At 41.5% G+C, this 19100-nt stretch overlaps 2 protein-coding genes and 1 pseudogene across 2 annotated transcripts in view; 1 reads left to right on the forward strand and 2 right to left on the reverse strand.

Annotated features, from left to right (window-relative positions):
• The first annotated feature begins 1861 nt into the window (after positions 1 to 1861).
• LOC119254951 (L-lactate dehydrogenase A-like 6B) lies at positions 1862 to 6907 on the forward strand. The gene is given in 6 exon segments (XM_037521979.1): positions 1862 to 2384; positions 4304 to 4475; positions 5184 to 5301; positions 5869 to 5988; positions 6744 to 6851; positions 6853 to 6907. Coding segments are annotated over 6 exon segments (771 nt in total). The 5' UTR covers positions 1862 to 2180; the 3' UTR covers positions 6902 to 6907.
• Positions 3975 to 19100, reverse strand: part of TSG101 (tumor susceptibility 101) — a 31491-nt gene continuing 16365 nt past the window's right edge. The window contains exons 7-10 of the mRNA XM_037522740.2: positions 16089 to 16177; positions 10911 to 11113; positions 8758 to 8997; positions 3975 to 7674 (exon numbers count right to left, since the gene is read on the reverse strand). Of these exons, the coding sequence (XP_037378637.1) occupies positions 7585 to 7674; positions 8758 to 8997; positions 10911 to 11113; positions 16089 to 16177 (622 nt within the window). The 3' untranslated portion in view covers positions 3975 to 7584. The remainder of the gene's footprint in view (positions 7675 to 8757; positions 8998 to 10910; positions 11114 to 16088; positions 16178 to 19100) is intronic.
• On the reverse strand, positions 12895 to 14902 carry LOC119255519 (60S ribosomal protein L34-like; annotated as a pseudogene).

Consider the following 19100-nt stretch of genomic DNA (forward strand, 5'->3'; position numbering starts at 1 on the left):
AAATAATTTGTCAGATATGTGCATAGAGAAGAAAGGATATTAGTTTCCCAATAAAACACCCCAAATCACATAACCCAGCCAAATAGGGTTGGCTTTATGTGGGACTGCTGATTCCTGAAGGCTTGCCACAAGTGTAAAGTGACTGCTGGTGGAGAACCACAGGAACGAGGTTCTGAAGCAGATCACAGAAAGTTGGGCCAGAAGGAGATACCACATCAAGATAATGGCTGCTACTGTCAGACTCCACGTGTCTCAAGTGTCTCTGCTTTTGTCTCCTCCATGTCTCCTTTCTTGTCTTCTTCCCTCAGAACCAGGGTGCAAATCCAGTCTCAAGAACAAGAGAGCTCTGGCCTCACACATATTCAATTATATACCAAGTATGGCTGCTTGACCTCTCATATGCTTCATCTGTCTTTATGCAGCAATTGGTAGAAAGTCTGGTTTAGGCACTGTAGGGTAAATGATTTTCAGGCTTTTCTGCCCTACTGCCATTAGGATTGATGATGGATCCCTGCGATCCTGAATACATGCCTGATGGCGGGTACCTGGAGTAGGTTGTGGGCATACATAGGTGAGATTCACCTGGACTGAGACGAGACTTATAAGGCGTTGTCCGAAACAGAACATCAGAAGAACAAGTGAGAGAAAGGAACCAGCAGAGAAACAGAGGCCAAGAGAGAACATGTGAGATAGCCCAGAAAGCATAAAGATTGGCCAGGGGCTAGGAGGCCTGCCAGCCTCCTGCCAGCCCCCCCCCCACGCCCCCCGCAACCCTGCCTGCTGTGTACCTGGCAAATCCCAATAAAAGCCTGCAAAAGCCACCGAGGGCTCCAGGACTCCTCCATCACCTGTCTGCTCGGATCCTAGAGAACCTGCTCTATGCCATTCCTGCTGCTACAGGCAGCTTGGGACTTGTGGCCTGGTACTTGTGGCCTGGGTGGCTGAATGTAAGCCAGATGGGGAACATGGCACCTCCCCTTAAGAGGGGGGGAACAGATGTAACTGAAAGGAAGAGAAATAGAAACCACAGTTTATTATGGGATAAGGGGAGAATTTTGGATTTTACATTTAATGACTTAATGAGTTTTCCTTCCGCTTGTGGAAAGGGTTATCAATTAGCACTGATAAAATTTTCTAGGGTTTCATACATTATTTTAAATTTCTCTTCGCATAGAGAGCTTTAAAATGTTTATTTTTTTCTATGACAGCTTCCATTTGTGGGTGGTAAAAAGTAGCTTGAGGTCCCTTTCTCCTGTAGCCCTGGCGAAAATTTCCCAGCCATAAGCCCAAAAGCCCTTACTGGATACATTCGGACAAGGTTTGGTTACACATAAATTTACTTTGGCACTGGGATGGATAGGTTCTGGGCAAGCAGTACTTTGAGAACAGTGGTCCACCTGCTGCACCTGGTATGCTTGCAGACCAAGGATTCATCTGACCTGGCCAAGCACAGAAAGCTCCACCCTCCCTCGTGGGCGAGTGACTGGCCACAGGTGCAGGCCTCAGAGCCCGCCTCCTGGCCTTGAGCCAGCGCCAAATGTGATGGGCCTCCACGGGCCTCCACAGCTGGGCGTGGCCTTGCACAGGTGCGGTTGTGGAGGCCGGGGTGCGTCAGTCAACGGAACCCCCCCACCCCCACCCCAGTTTCTATCAGCTTCCTGCCGTTTCACTCCATTTTCTTCATTTGCCTCTTGAGTGGACATGAGCAGGACTGCAGGAGTCATGCAGCATGGCAAGAGAATAGGTGCCAAGGGAGTGAATTTCTTTTGCTCGAGGATGACTGTGTCCCCTCCAGGCTTCATCCCACCGCCTGGGCTGGCCTTACCCCTCCGAGAGTGCGGTGGGAAGCGCCTCACGCCCGGCGGCTCTCCACCCTGGGCCCAGGGCACCTGAGCTTGATCCTGGAGCTAATCGTTGGGGAGGAGAGGAAGGACGGTGGTAAGAGGCAGGATGGCCAAGCGGGGTGTGGGACGGAGAGCGGGTCAGCTGTGATCAATTTTTTTTTGGCCGAGCAGCCCCTTTGCCTTCCTTCATCCCTCGTTACCCACCTTACCAGTATCCCTCTTCCTCATCCCTTTGTTTCGCCTCTTGGGTGCTGCGCTGCTGGCAAGAACTTAACCAGCTTCTTTGCCAGTCATCTTTGGCATTCCCTGGTGTGTCTGCAGCCACTGGACTTCTCAATGTGCTCCTCGCTACCGAGCGATTCCACAGTGGGAAGCGGCTGTGCGGGTTTTCCTTCACTTTGCTGGGTCTCCAAGATGGCGACCGTGAAGCGTCACCTAGTCACGAACCTCACTGCAGAGAAGGCCGTTCATCATCCTGAGATCTCCATGATAGGAACTGGATCGGTCGGGCCGGCTTGGGCAGTCAGCATCTTATTAAAAGTAAGTTGTGCCCCGACATAGGGTTAACCAGTTTTTTCTTGGTTGGAGGCAAGGATAATGCGTAAGTTTGTGCAAGTTTCAGGGAATGCCAGAAGGCGGAGGGGTGGGGTGGGATCGGGTGGAGTGGGGTGGCTGGGTGTAAGGGCAGAACTGGGCACAGGGCAGGTTTTCCGATCCTATGCAGACCGGGTAAAGGAGGAGTCAGAGTCCTCAGTAGTTTTGCAGGTTTTTTATTTGGGGTTCACCAGGCATATGGCAGGCAGGGGTGCTGGCCAGCCTCCCAGCCCCCAGCAAGTCTTCACTCTATCTGGGCTCTCTGGCGTTCTCTGCTTCTGCTTCGGCTTCTCCTTCAGGTTCTGCTGCTGCTGGCTGGGGCTGCTGGAGTCCCCCGTGACGCCGCCCTTAAAAGCACAGTCTTAGCTCAGCTGAATCCCATCTACCTATGCCCACACCCTACTCCAGGTGCCCGCCATCAGGCATGCATTCAGGACAAGGATCCATCATCTATCCTGATGGTGGAAGGGCAGAAAAGCCTGACATTTTCTTTACCCTACACTGGGAGTGGGGGTAGGGCTGCTGGCTTAGCTCAGAGCAACCCTTTCGTAAATTGTGGTAGAAGAAAAGAGTGTGATAGGTGTCCTGCTAGTACCAAATGCAATAACCTTTTTCTTTTAAACCTCTCTTTTCAATTTCCTAGTTTGTTTCCCTTCTTTATTCATGTTAGGTTAGTTTTAATGTTGTTCTTAGGGTTGGTGTAATTGATCAAGTGAGCTTCCAGTATAATGGCTACAGGGCTACAAAGATTCTGATCTCTTTGTAAGAATATTACCCTAATCTGAACCCATGATCTTTTAGTAAATTCTCTTTGAATTTTTGCTTTTAAAGAATATCTGTAAAATTTCTATTAACTACTATCTATAATATTTACAGTTGGCATGGTTTATGTTGAGGCGATGTTAAGTGTCCTTAAAGCACTAGAAGTTTCTCCTGTTGTGGATGGCTGCTCCTGGCAATCATGAATACCGCACAGCTCATTATGTCCTACTAACTATGGTGCCTTTGTCAGCTGTGTCCTCACTGCTAGTGAAGCGTACACATACACTAAGCCAGTGCATTTCTTCCAGCATTGGTAATAACGATAACAATATGCCTTTAAAGTACATTATGTAGTACAACCTTAAAAAGTAATTATTATATTTTAGGGGCCTCCCCGGTGGCGCAGCGGTTGAGCGCTGGGTTGCGAAGCTGCCCGCGGCCTCTGCAGCGCCGGTTCGATCCCCGGCTGCTCCCCGGCCACCAGAGGAGGGTCCCACATGGCGCGCAGACCACTCCTGCCGCCCGCTGCTCCCCTCAGCAGTGTACTTCGGTCCTTCTGCCTGCTCTGCTCCCTGCTCTGGCTCTGGTGAATTCTCTCACCCTCCCGCGCTTCTGACTGTACCCAGTGCTTGTAAAAATAAATAAATAAATCTTTAAAAAAAAAAAAAAAGTTATTCATGATTGTCAAAATTTATAGATTGAACTTACTGTTTCTGCACAACAGTCTATGTAAGAACAAAAGAACAAAAGTTTTTTAATTAGAAAAATTTTATTGAAGTAACAATTGTTTGTAACATACAGGTTTCAGGTGTATAGCATTATAATTTCACATTTATACATACATTATGACCACCAAAAGTGTAGTTTCCATCATTCACCATACATTTGACCCTTTTGCCCTACGCACCCACCCCTCCCATTTTTAAAAAGAATTTATTTCTATACGGTGGATATTGTTGGAATTGTGGCATAGCTGGAGTTAGATAGAGATCCATGTTCTCCACCACACAAACCACATCAGATTTACCAGTTTTAATTTAAATAAATCTGAAAAAATGTATTTTAGATGTGAACTTTTTCTGACGTGAAGTTTTCTTCTCAAGGGTATCTTAACCTACATAGTCTGGAAGCTGAGTGCATTTCCCAAAATCTGTGTCATTGGGAGTAGCTGTAATCTGGACACTGCCCGTTTCCGTTTCTTTATTGGGCAGAGGCTTGGTAGCCACCCTGAAAGCTGCCATGGGTTGGTCCATGGAGAGCACGGAGACTCAAGCGGTAAGTCTAAAAACACCAACCAGCTGTACATGCTCTCTGAAATACATTTAGACCTTATTGATCATTCAGATATTTAATCATAAAGTAAAATATTTCTCCTGGGTGGGAGAAAGGACTTCTGTTCTTCTTTAAGCCCTATTAGTAGTGTTATAATTTTTAAAACATTTTTATAAGAATATCATCTACCAGAAATACAAATTTGAAATAATGAGAATGTTACTATAATCTTACATGATGGTTAAAATGATAAGACTTTCTTAACACAGTCCTAAGTAGTATAATGCAGTTTATATTTTACTGGGATACTCTAGTGTATAATTCAAGTAACAGGAATTCTTTAAATTAACAAGAAAATTAATTTGCATGGTGATAGCTTCTTTATTTCCCCTTCATTTCTTCTGGCTAAGAACTCTTGAAACCCACCTAATACCTATACCCTGTCTATGAAAAAGGACTTGAAGTGATAAAAAGTTTAAAACTGTCACTGTCTTATTGGGAAAATCTCTGCTAAGATGATAGAATTGTCTGCCTCATCCATGGAGATTTTAATTTAGCAGATTTGGGGTGGGAGGGTTATAGACATCTGAATTTTTTGTTCAGTTAACATTCCTAGTTGTTCTTAGTGCAATTTTAACAGTTGTGCCAAGGTTAAAAAAATCCTGCTATATAGTACCTTGTTGTAAATGGACTTTTTGTTACCTTTCTAAGTTCCTGTGTGGAGTGGAGTGAACATTGCTGGGGTCCCACTGAAAGATCTGCACCCTGATGTAGGAACTGATAAAGATCCTGAGCAGTGGGGAGATGTTCATAAACAAGTAGTTTCCAGGTAACAGTTTTGCATCTTCACTACCTTGGAAGTTGGTTGTGAGCCTGATTTTGCTAAAGGGTAAGATTAGGCCCCTTAAATATATGCTGACCGTTCTTTTTTCCATACTTCTTCTACATTAGCACTTCCACATTTATTTTGTGGATCATCAAATTCACCAGACTGTAAATTCTTACAACCTCCAGGGACAGAGCCTGTCGTGCTCACCACACAGTAGGCACCTGTTTGTTTGCGGACAGTATGTTCTTTTAAACTGTTTTTATAGTCCTTGCTGCTAGTGGTAAAACTGATTGCATATTAATTTCTAGATCTTTTACCTTGTAACTATTTACTTTAAACCAAACTAAGAAATTTCTAGGAGAAATTATTGATGAAAACATTTCATTGTGTGGCATTGTCACAAAATGACCCTTTTGCCCTATGCACCCACCCCTCCCATTTTTAAAAAGAATTTATTTCTATAGGGTGGACAGAAATAAATTCTAAGGGCTAGGGCTGCCACAAAATGGACATTTGATAACTATTTCTTCATTAATTTATAGTTTATGATTTTTATTAATCCCCCAGTGGGTATGAAATGCTTAAAAAGAAAGGATATACTTCTTGGGGTGTTGCTTCATCTGTAACTGATTTAACAGAAAGTATTTTGAAGAATCTTAGGAGAGCGCATCCAGTTTCTACTATAAGGTAGGATATTCATGTTTGAAAAATTATTTAACATTAACATAAATGGGTAAAAGAGCATATATGAAAGACTTTTTAAAATGAGGCTGATCATCTGGAAGAATCTCTTCATAAAATCTATTCTTTGCTGCTGCTGAAGAGAAACAAAGAGGAGGGAAAACCTATTTCTGTGTACCTTTGTCTTAGCCTAGAATAGTATTTATTATACAACTATCAAGTATTCTTTCATCTTTATTTGAGTGGACTAACTCATCACACCTATTAACATAGGGAACCATTGTCGGTAGGTTTTGCTACTTTATAATTTATTCTCAGATGGTTCCAGTTATGCCTAGTGAAGAGACTTAGGTAAGAAGCTCTAGTACAAAGCTATTAGCAGTTCTTCTTGTGGGGAGGACGAAGTTGGGAACCTGGCTAAGTTCCCCCTGCTAGTCTGCATGGGATAGGTTAAAACAAAATGGAATAAAGTATTAGGAATGCTGAAGTGATTCTCTGATAGAATTTTGGGGGCAAGGACATAGGAAAATGAGGTTGTCCCAGCAAAGATGCTGGGGTTGGGGTCAGGGCCTATGTGAAAAGATGGTTGATGAATCTAAACGTTAGGGCTATTTTAAATTGTTCTGTCTTGGTAGTCTCTCTGCCCCAACTGACACTACAAATCTGTTAGTCATTTACAAAAGGCAAAATGAATTACTTTTTATATTGCAAACCTATGTTTGAAGAAAGCTAAAGGAATAATTTAAAGTCTTTACGTTCAGGGTCTCTGGAATAAATGAAGTATTCCTTAGTGTTCCTTGCATCCTGGGAGAGAATGGCATTATAGAGGTCATAAAGGTAAAGTTGACCCCTGAAGAGGAGGCCCTTCTGAAAGAGAGCAGAAATTCTTTGGAAAATTCAGAAGGAGGTCAAGCTTTGAAGTTGCTTAAAGCTACCATTCTAAAGTTACTGAGGAAGAGATATTCTTAAAAGTTTGAAAAAAGGAAAGGGAATGGTTCTTAGCTTGCTCTTTGATTTAGCATCCAGATATTGGATAATAGCTTACTGGTACAATTCCTAAGCAACTCTGTTAGAAGTGTTTTGGTGCCTTGCCTCGTACTTGCCATCTGGTCCGACACACTATGATGTGCGTACATTGTGTTACAGAAATTCTGATTCTGTTCATCAAGTTTATTCTTTTATTCTAGCTGGCCGACACCCATGTTAATGTATATGCTATAAAAAATATATAACTTCCTCTACAATGTAAAAATAAGTATGTACACATATCAGTTTAAGATGGGTATTATGCTTTGTTTGCTAAATCAAAAAAAATTCAGATTTTGTCTAAAGAAGTTGAATAAAGAAGAGAAAAATTATGCAACAAATTTTATTTAGCATAGTCAGTCCCAACATTCAGCACAAAAAGTTTACAGAGGATAGAAAGTGCATTAATAAAAGCCAGTCTTTACCAAAAGAAAACAGAAAATATATTATTGATTCAAAATATTTTACACTTGAATGATAAACTGCAATAACTTATTCTGGGCACCTACTGATAAGAGAAAGGAAGAGAAAAGAATGCATTAAGAAGAGCTCAATCTCCAGTTGATGTCAGAGAAGTCAGTAGAGGTCACTGAGCCCAGCAGTCTTTCTTGCTTTTTGCATTAGTGCCCTCAGCTGGAACTGTTTACGCGACAGAAGACGTACGTGCTGGGAGGAGGGGGGAAAGTTTAAGAGTTCAGAATTAGAGTGACTAATCCAGACCCCGGCATGAAGAGTCCTAAACTCATGTCAACCCTTCTTTGAAAGCAATATACCTCATTACACGTGGCTTGTAAAAACTCCACCAGAAGATGTTGGTGGATTGTGTTAAAGTGGTCTCAGACCTTTACCAGCTTACCACTTCATAGGGAAGGTACCACACTGCAGGATCTGGCTCATTAGTTTGAATTACATTTTGAGACAATCAAGATGTCAGGGAAATTAGCACTGTGATCCAAACAAAAGTTACCCACAAAACCAATAATGGCTTCAAGAGGGTAGGTAGGGATGAATAGCACCAGGTCAGCCCTTAAGTTTGGTGTCTCTTGACTTTGCATGTGCATCTTTTCCAAGCTACGCCACCCAAGCATAGAACCTGTACAGGAACTGTACAGAGGGGGGAGTCCCCTCTGGGTCTCCAGTTTATACCCAGCCATTCACATGTGCTCGCATCATCTGGCCACTCACAGATAGGAAAGATCAGCAAGTGACATGGCCAGCTTTGCATGTACACTGAAAACCAGCTGTAGCTGGACTGAAGATTCAATGGGTGGCTGCTGCTATTTCTAAAGCCCTGCGCTTCAACTACAGCCAAACGTGGCTTCTAGATTTTCATGTCTGTCCAACAGCATTAAGCCTGATATTCAGAGAGGCTCTAGTACCAGCAGGGCAACCCAATACTTTGCAGGGTTGTTTGTTATGGGAAACAGGTCTAAAACTATGCAGCTCTAAAAAAGTCAACAAAAAACAGGGTGATGCAGCCAGTAATCTCATTTTGAGCCACCCAGGCATAATAGTAAGAAGAATTACATTCAGCTTGATGCTGTCTGAGTTGGAGCCTCTAGCCCACCTTCCCCCTACTCAGAATGATCCTCATCCCTCCACAGGTGAGAAGACCATGCTCTTCTGGAAAGACAACGGATGTTAACCCACCTTCAGGGGAGGGAACCCTCTAGGTTTGTGATTTTCAACGTCAGTGCATATAAAACACAACATCTAAAACCCTGGAAAATTGAGTGGGGAAAGACATACCTTGAGGAAGACATCCAAGTCTATTACTCCCCGCCTCAAGGCTTCTCCCAGATAAAAGATAGTGTCTTCAATAGCATTTTCCTCTGCATACAAATTTAGGATCTGTTTGTATAGTGGAGCTGTGGGAATGATAACTTCATCAATGTCATTATTTTCAGACTGATTTTCCATTTTCTCCAGAGCAGAACTTAGTTCTTCGTCCTTCTTTCTCAAAAGTTCTATGTTTTTATCAACCTCAGCCTGAAAACAGAACAGTCCAAGCATGATGATTCTGAAGTAACTATACATAATTATCTGCTTTTCAGACACCTACAACTTCAAATAACGAGACTTGCTAATAAAAAAGATCTTATAAACAACTCACGGATGCAGTTGTTTTAAATACACTGGTCAAAGGCAGAAGAAAAGATGTGATCTAACATGCAGAGTGAACAAAGGATGATGTTGAGAATGCCCTGAGCTAAGCACTTCAGTGACAGTGATAAACTTGTCATTTATCAGTGACAAGTGCTACTGCAAACTAAGACATCAGACAAGATACTCTCCAGCAGGAAGTTCCTTACATGTGAATGAGAGATCTTCCTTCCAAACAAATGGGTATCTGCCACAGTTTATAGGACTTGATGCACAGAATCCCAAATACTTGAACTTTAAACAGTGCAGGTGGTGGTTGCAGGCTCTGAATTGTACTGATGTTCACTTTCCTCAATTTTTGAAAATAGTTGACTACTGCAAAGTACACTTTACATGCTAGAATCATTAAAAATTTTTCTTTTCTTTTCTTTTTTGCATAGAATTGGGGTAAAGGCCAGAGGTGCTGGGGGTGAGAGGATTCACCAGCGAGAGACTGGGGAGCAGGAGGTGAGACAGGAGAGGTCTGCTGCACCATGTTACCTCCCTGGCCAGGGATCGACATCAGGCTGTAGAGGTGATAGTGCTTAGACTTAATCCCTAGGCCACCATATATACAAATCACTTCCCCCAAAGCCTTCAAACATTCAATAACTCTTTACCCTTTCATCACAAATGCACATTTATTGGGATGAATCCTCCCTCATTAGGAATGAAAGTGGAATGTGATGCACTCAAATTATGCTAATATCTCCAACTTCATCATTAAGCCAAAGTCACAGGGCTGATTTACACTAATCTTCAGGCCACAGCAGTCTGTTAAGAATTGGAGAAAGTTTAACAGCAAAAGGCTGCATGCACTTAAGTCACTCAAATATCTCTGGATTAACTTCAGAAAGTTCACTGAAGATACTTTATTTATTTGCATTTATTTTTTACTTAAATTCCCAAGGTCCTAAGTTTGTTTTTTTCAGTTCCTTCTGGGATCTTTTTCTTCTGTGTACCTCCTCTTTTGGATTAGGAAAATTCCGCTCTTTTTTAGCAAGGATCCTCAGTGCGGCAGGGAGAGTTCATCTGTGGGTTAATGTGACCATGAGCTCTGTGAGTTCTTGATGCATCTTGGGGACTTTGTTCATTTGGATGTGCTCAACTGGAAATCTACATCTAAACCCTCAGTTCAGCATTGATCTCTGCATTTGAAAGCATGTGCAGTAAAAATTCAGCTGTCTTTTTAGACCACTGACCCTGAATTCAGCCCCACTGTCTGGCCTGGGGATTCTTAAAATGCCCTGAGTGTTCTTAAAATGAACATGAAGACCTGAGTCTCCCAATTTGCATGACTTTGTAGGGTTTTCAGGGCCAAGTGAGTAGGGAACCATTTTTAGAGATCATCTAAGGTACTTACAGGAAGAGCTAAAGATAGTCTAAATATAGTTCAAATAATATTTGGAAGCAAAAGAACTGACCCTTAAATCTGTATCCAAGGTATGTTTGTCATGGCTTGCCACTCTGTAAAATTCTTAAGTCTTGGGGCAATATCAAGCATTCAACCAGTCCTCCTTTGAGTCAAAACATGATTATCTCTGGATGAAGGTGCAAGCCAAACTGCCCAAAATACATTCATCTCCAATCAAAGACCAATTACAATCACAGGCTCCACTTTTAGCTATCTCTATATTCAAATGCTTAAAGACATGTATAATTTCCCAAACTCTTAACTGTATCTATAATGTCCAGGGTAACCAAAGCCCATACAGAACACTGTAATGGCTACAATCATAACTATTCAGTGAATTACTTACAACTTCTTGATCTAAACGGGTAACCATCTCTTCCAATTTCTGGTGACCTTTTTTCAGGTCTTCCTCTGTTCGTTTCAAGGCATTGAGCTCTGCCTGGGCGCGATCCATTTCCTCCTTCATTCGCCATCTCAGTTTGTCACTGACTGCTGAGATAAGAGAGGCCCGGATGGTGTCCTCACTGATTGTGCCATCCCTACTAGGACCTGCAGGAGAAAAAGACAAAAAACACTTGCTGATTTCCCAAGCTCTTTCTACTCCTTAAGTAAGAACCTTCAGAGGCCAGGGCAATATGAGTTGATACATTCAAAGTGGGAGGAAAGAGAAATTGTATGTTAAATGTTACCATCTCATCAAAAAGAACATTAAAATTTGAGTTAGTTCACAAATACTTTCCCTGCAAGGGGGTACTATCAATCCATCTCACTTTCTCTACCTACAGCTCAAACAACGAGCTATTTTCTCTATGAGGCAAAGGTTACATCCCAACAGATTATAATCATTCTAAATTTCCAAGAAATGGGACAACATATTTGTAACAAGGGATAACATTTGATTCAGATCAAGTCCACTGCTAAACTACAAAAGACAGAAGCCCACTGTAAAGGCCAGGAAGAGACAGCCTGAGAGGAGGCAGTTTCCTAAACTAATGCACAGGTTACGAAGGCTTCTCTTCTGCAAGATTTGCACTCCTTTCCTTCTTACCAAAAGAACAGGAGAGCATGAATGAACAGAAAATGACATTCAAAAAATTTAATTGGTGAACTTGTTTTCTCTCAGATTCTTCATGATTTCCCTCCAAAAGTTTCTTCCTTATCAGTGTCTTAAGGAATTTCCTAGTACATTTCAAATCAAATTTATTCTGTAGATATCTTCCTCCCTTTAGCATAAATATAGAAACTCAAGGACGATCAATGTTCATTAGTTAGGTATTCTGATTTTCAGTTATGTGATAATGAAGTATCATGTAGGGAATTCAACTTCAGATAACAACTTGTATCATACTGACAGTGAGTTCCTTGTCAGGGAAAAGAAAAGCACCTTTACCTAGTTACAAAACTGTACCTGAACTCTCACTACGCATGTTTCCATCCAATATAAGTCCCTTCCCGGTACCAAGGCACACTGCTTACTAATAGGATATCATGCTGTCCACACACTGGCTTCATCTTCAGAATCCCATTTGATCACAGCTCTGAACATTCCGTAAGCTGGTGACTCACTCTACTTTTTAGTTTGTGTTTTGTCTTCTCACAGAAGCTGGTTCATAGAGCTTACCCTGAAGGCTTTTCTGAGCTTCTTTAAATGGCACTGGGTGAGCCTCCCTGGTGGTGCAGGGGTTAAAGTCTCAGTGCTATCAAGCTATTGCCAGCCACCGAGGCCTGAGTTCTATCCTCAGCCTGGGAGCTAACCCACATGGCGCAGCAGACCTCTCCTGTCTCGCCTGCTACTCCCCTCAGCAGTGTATTTCAGTAGACGCACCTGTTCTGCTCCCACTGTCTCTGGTGAATCCTCTCATCCTCTGCACCTGTGGCCTGTTCCCCAGCTCTTGTATACATAAATAAAAATAATAAATGGCACTGGGAGACCTTGGTGGTTTCAGTTTCCACAGGTTTTAAAAGGAAGAGTCTAAGTCTAAAGTTCTGCTTTTTCTCTCTCATTTTCTACCACAGAAGGACTACATATACTTGTTTTTAACTTGGATTTTCTTCTTGTGAATGAAATGAGTACAGTGTCTCCCATGGCCAAGTTTTCCTGGACAACATCCTCTATCAAAATCTGCCCCAAGCACTGAGACTTGTACAGAGTGAAAGAGCCCAACATCAACTCCCAACGTTCACTTCTTTTTCCTACAAGGGTTTTCCTATTTCTTGCTAGAAATGTCATACTTACGTGAGCCCAACTAGCACCCATCCTACAGAGTTCAAAAAGAAAATCAATTTTTTGTTGATTATTAACATACAAATCCATAGAGTACACTGTCTCCACAATTCACTTACGATTTTACAAAATTATTTCAGATTATTTCATACTTTGAGAACCGAACATCTTAACTCGTTCAGATAGCCTGTGCTTTGGAATTCAAAGTTATAAGCTAGAGAACCACCACATTTCCCTTATGAAAACTGAGGCCTTCTTTTTCTTTTTTTTTAATTATTAAAAAAAAACTTCATTTTTGACTCTGTACTTGTGCCTTTACCACTTTCACAATGACTTTCTGCTCCTCAGTAAGAAAAGCCCAGCTGCGCCTGTCTTGGACATGTCTAGCACACATGGGGCTACCATAGGCCCTGCTGACATGTTTTTCGGTTCAGACAGCCTCATAAGAACTTTAGGTCTCATAGCATGAACTCCCTGCAGTTGGCCTGGGCACACACTACATGCAGATTTGGAGCTTTTCCAACCTTCTTGGTATAAAAGTAAATAATTCTATTACCAGAGGTTCAGGACAGCCTACTTTCTTTAGAGGCTGCATTGTAGGATGGCCTATGACGGTTTGTCATATGCTGGACATTCCAAATGCCTCTAAAGATCATCCTGTGAGGCCTTGTTTTCATATCCCTGACCTCTAATACCTAACTATTTCTTAACCAATTTACCAGTGAATGTGTCACCTATCGACTTACTCCCCTCAGTTTCTTTTACTCATGTTCTCCTCTGGAGACACCAAGATGACCAGCAACCTTCCTGCATTCACCAATTCATATCTCCACATATTCTTTCTGGCACCTTCAATTTCTCTTTCCACCACTCCTACTACCAGGGACCATCCCCCTCAGCCCCACTCCGTGTCCATCACTTACAAGAGTGCTGTAGACAGGCTGCTACCCATGGTGGACTCACATCTGTCAGACCACCAGGACTTCTAACTTTAAGGCCTCGTTATAACCTAACCAAAGTCCTCAAATCTTTTGACTCTTAAGCCCTAAGCTCTCACTATCTGCCCTCAAAGGCAAAAATCCTCAATATCTTCAAAGATGACTGAAACCATGAGCTGGCAGTCTTCATTCTCTTTTCCTGCTCTCCTTTGTAACAAGAATCCTACCCCTTTAATGACGAGTCCAGCTCCACATTCTTCAAAAGTTCTAGCCTCCCATTTTCAGCAAGAGAACTGTTTGCCTTCAAACCACTTTGAAGGGCCAGATGCTTTTAAGCTTTCATCTATATCCCTCTTCCAAATTCTAAGCATAGGGACATAGTTTTCTCCTCTGCTTTTCTTGTTCTCTGGTTACATTCTGCTATTGGCTAAAGAATAGTCCATTCATTCACCTCTAGGAATTCCTAGCCCCAAGATGGCGCGGGCCATGCTACTCATGCTGTCTGACAAGGTCTGATGAGCATGGGGGAAATTTCTGAAAAGTCAGAGAGTAGCTGGCTCCTGCTACTTCCTTTCATTTGTTTGTGGCAGTTATTGAAACCACGGAAATTTTCTATAAGCTTTAGAATAACACAATGAGTGTTGGCATTAGTGCCAGTAATGCACACTTCAGGAGTTTGAGAAAAGTTCTTTCTAACATTACTGATAATGAAACAATTCCCAATAATTCTCCAGTCCTCCAATTTGTAATTCAGTTACTATGAGTAACAAAGAGTTTTTTTAACAAGCCATGCTTGATAGAACTGATGGAACTGAGCCCAGTAAAAGTCCCCACTAGAGAAGGCCCTGAGGCGCCCTGGGAGGTGAAATGGTCCGAGAGAAACACACCACACGCTGTTCCCATGGTACCGGGAAACCTTGGTTCTTATAGAAAATAGGAAGCTGTCCCCGATCTTACAATGCCTGCTTAATCTTTTAGCTTGACCACATAAATCACACTGTCTATAGCACCTGTTTCTATTTTCTGAATAACATACATTACCTAGGGAAATAATGTAACCAAGTTACCAAGTTAATCATAGACTGGGAAAATTAAAAAAAAGGACTGTGCACTGTTAATGATCATTAATAATTTCTAAAACAATGTAAAAGTAAAATCACATGACTGCATGATGTAATGATCAAATAACAATTTCTGATGTATAAAGATCCGTTAAGACCCTAAGCGGGAGATGTCTGCACCCTGATCAAGTGTCAGTGTCTCCTTATTACCTCATCTACTTCATCTCCCCTCTCTCCTCATTCCTCCACTTCTCCGACACCATCTCGTCCTTGCAGGGACCCTGACATGACATTTTGCTGGAGCTGGCCTCCGGCACCAAGCTTTGGGTAATCTGAGAAACTATTCTCTCTAGTTCCTACACCTCCTCTGAGCTCAGGAGGGGTCTCAGTCAACATCACTACAATCCATGCACACTTTCAACAGGGTGCTAGCACTCTAAAGGGATGAAAACTGGTTCTCAGGAGGTGAATGAAATCTTGTTACTTTTATATATGTGGCGCCTGAACAGATACGTAATATAATCTAAGGTATTAATAGTTGGGGTAGGGGAAGGGGTGATTAAGAAAAAAAGGTCTAAGACGACTCCTGAGGGAAAATGATCATTTTTAAGATCCATCTGTGAATCTTATTTTTCTACCAGATGTTTTGTTGCTACTGTAAACTTCTACTTTGTTGCCACATCTCAATCTCATTCCTAAAATTTGTTACCGAAGTTAGGATAAAATCTAGTAGCGAAAACAGCTTTAGATGGAAGCAAAGATCTATGGTAATAGGGATATGGAGTTGTGATGGTACAGGTGGTTGCAGAAGGCACACAAGGGGGTGGGAGTCTGTTTATGTTCTCATCTTGCTTTAACTTTTGCAACTGAAGAAAATTAGATATAGGCAACTCTAAAATTCAACGCAAGAAAGTGCTTGCCCACAATAATTTGTCTTACCTGATACAGTCTTATTACCCAGCGTTGCTTTCTTTTCCTAAAGATGTTTATCTATTTTTATATAGGTAACTGGGCTAAGAAAACCCAAGTATTTGTAAATAGTTCAACACACATACACAAAGTTCAACAATAAATGTGACCCATAGGGAAAGAGTGGTAAGAGAATCATATTTATTTTTATGCCCTGGTAGGATTATTTTCATAATTATAAATCACATCAAGTTTTAGATTCTAGGATATTGACCACTGAGAATAAATGGTATTCAAACATTTTACAGGGACTAGAAAAGTACACTGATCCTGACAGCAGACTTTGGTTTTCCTTATGTGGAAAAAAACAAATTTGAAGGTACCGTACTTACCAACAGTGGTCACAGGAGGCTGGGAAGGGTACTGGGAACTTGTTGTGGCAGGATACTGACCACCAGGTGGATAAGGACAGCCCGGGAAACTAACGAACAAGAAACATTAAATCTTCAGACAACCCAACATTAATTATAGTATCTCTACAAACCCATTCAACTCTGCTGAAATAGAAGACACAAAGAGATGAAAAGGTATCCCATACCGATGGACTGGAAGAATTAGCATTTTTAAAATTTATACTACTAAAGGAATATACATATTTAATACATCCCCCTATCAAAATCACAATACTATTTTTCACAGAACTAGATTAAAAAAAAATCATGAAATATATTTGGAACTTCAAAAGACCTTGAATAGCATATTCACTCCTGAGGAACAAGGAATAAAAATGGAGTTATCAAGGCTCCTTGACTTACAAAGCAACACTAACTAAAGCACCATGGTGTGGGCCTCCCTGGTGGTGCCAGGAGTTAAGACGCAACCTATGAATGAAGCTGTCTGCAGAGTGCAGCACGAGTTCAATCCCCAGCCAGGGAGGTGACCCGTATGGCACAGCAGACCTCTCCTGTCTCGCCTACTGCTCTCCTCAGCAGTGTATTTCACTCAGTTCTTATAGCTTCATAGTGCTGTGCTTAACCCCTTGTACCACCAGGGAGGCCCCATCTTCAGAACTTTCATCTTCTCATTGAAACTCTGAACCCATTGTTAAATGGGTTAAAAAAGGCCCGCAACAGCCTGTGTTTGATCCCTGGCCAGGGAGCTAACCCACATGGCGCAGCAGACGACTCCTGTCTCGCCCACTGCTCCCCTTAGCAGGGTATTTTAATAGATCTGCCTGTTTTGCTCCCCACTCTGTCTCTGGTGAATCCACTTACCCCCTGCACCTCTGGCCTGCATCCCAGTCCCTCTACGCAGAAAAATAAAAATCTTAAAAAAAAGAAAAAAAAACTGCACCCATTAATAATAATCTATTCCCCCTTTCTCAACCAGTCTTTGGTAACCACTACTGTACTACATTACTTTTGACTGAGTTTCTCTTTGACTTAATGAAAGAATGTCCATTGTTGAGTATATGCAAGCCCTCTTGCATATACATGACTGAATTTATTGTAAGAGATGATTTATTGTAAGAGAACACGGGACTGGGTTAGATAAGGGTTTACACACTACACTACCTATTCACAGGCCTCAGCAGCCCTGCCATGGATTTGCCTGATTTTTTGGCATCAAGAAGTTGCCATTAAAAAAATGAAACTGGGGCCTCCCCGGTGGTGCAGCGGTTGAGCGCTGGCTTGCGAAGCTGCCCGCAGCCTCTGCAGTGCTGGTTTGATCCCCAGCCACCGGGTGAGGGACCCACATGGCACACAGACCTCTCCTGCCGCCCGCTGCTCCCCTCAGCAGTGAACTTCATCAGTCTGCCTGCTCTGCTCTCTGCTCTGACTCTGGTGAACTCTCTCACCCTCCCGCGCTTCTGACTGTACCCAGTGCTTGTATAAATAAAGTATAAATAAATCTTGAAAAAAAAAAAAAAGAAATTGACATTCATTTCCAAATTCTTGATATGCTGCAGGTTTTATAGCTTTCCTTTTGTCACCGGTGGCAAGGCTTCTCATAGTACCACCATTGCTTAATACCTCTATTAGTCAATCCATAGTGAGGGACCTGTGTGAGCCTTCCATGATCCCTTCTTGTGCCATCACAGTCCTGGCAATGAACTTCAGATGTTTTGCCATGACCTTGGATTCAAGTCTTCCCTCTGTAGGACACAATGCCCTCAGGACCCAAGTGATGCCCAGCTGCTCCACTATTTAATTTTTAACTGTGGTTCAATGATAACTTTTGCAAATATTTGTTGTAAAAATACTCTTTAAATAGTTAAAACAAATTCTTCTTGGTCTACGGTTAGTTTGTGTCATTCATGTATTGACATATGAGAACTTGAAGGAATCTTTCTCAGAAGTATTCTCTACCAATCTCTTACTCAACATTGTCTTACAGATTATCAGTCACAATACCCTGATAAACAGTTACGTCTCCACGAACACTGAAATTATGTCAATGTGACTTCCACCTGTATGTGCATTCTGGACGATCACTTGGTATTTTAATACTTCTGACATTTCCCCCTCAGTCTTATGAGTGAAATATTAAAAAATTATTTTAAAAATTCCTTCAACCATTCTTGATAGGACATGATTTTCAGATCTAATCATTTTCCTCTGAATGTTCACTAGCTTAGCAGTGCTTCCTTTATAATAGAGAAGAAAAGTAGAACAGAATGATTACTAGCTGACAATAAATCTTATTAATCCTATCTTAGCTACAACTGCCTTCGAGTCCATTAAAACTACTGAGTCAGTCCAGTAATCCTCCTTCAGTACAGTGGCCCGAAGACTCTTCTATCAGTATTTGTACTACCAGTTCACACTTTGTAACTTGTCACCAACAGAAAATTTTATATGTGATTTGCTGCAAATTCAGTGTAACCATGATACTCTTATCTAGCAGTATAAATGCAAACCCAAAAAAGAAAAAAAATTAAGCGTTTTTGTGTTTAGTGGACACATGCCAAAAGAAGGCTACTGGATTTTTATTTCTAGGTTTTTTTGTTTGTTTTTTAAATAAGCCATGCTATAATGCTTAGAGGAAACAATGTCTTATTGAAATTTCTGAATCTACCTTTTTGAAATCTGGGATAAATTTCTTTTTTTCTCAAGTTCCTCCCATTTACACACATTTTTCAAAGAAAATCTGTGATCATATTGCTGAATTTTTCAGTAACCTGTTATAAACTCTTCTAGGCCTACAGGTATTAATTTCAGAAAATTCCCTTCTATTTAATGAGCATGCTCAATTTCTCCTTCATGGTTATTCTCTGTGAGGGTTAATAATTTTTCTTTAGTAAAAAGATAATTGAGCAGTATCATTTTCTATCTTTGCACACTATTAAACAATTATAGCAAATTTTTTTTGAATTATGGTCCCTTTTGACCTAAGTGGTTTTA

The sequence above is a fragment of the Talpa occidentalis genome, unplaced genomic scaffold, assembly GCF_014898055.3.
Source record: "Talpa occidentalis isolate TD23 unplaced genomic scaffold, MPIMG_talOcc4v2.1 talOcc4.3, whole genome shotgun sequence".
NCBI lineage: Eukaryota > Metazoa > Chordata > Mammalia > Eulipotyphla > Talpidae > Talpa > Talpa occidentalis.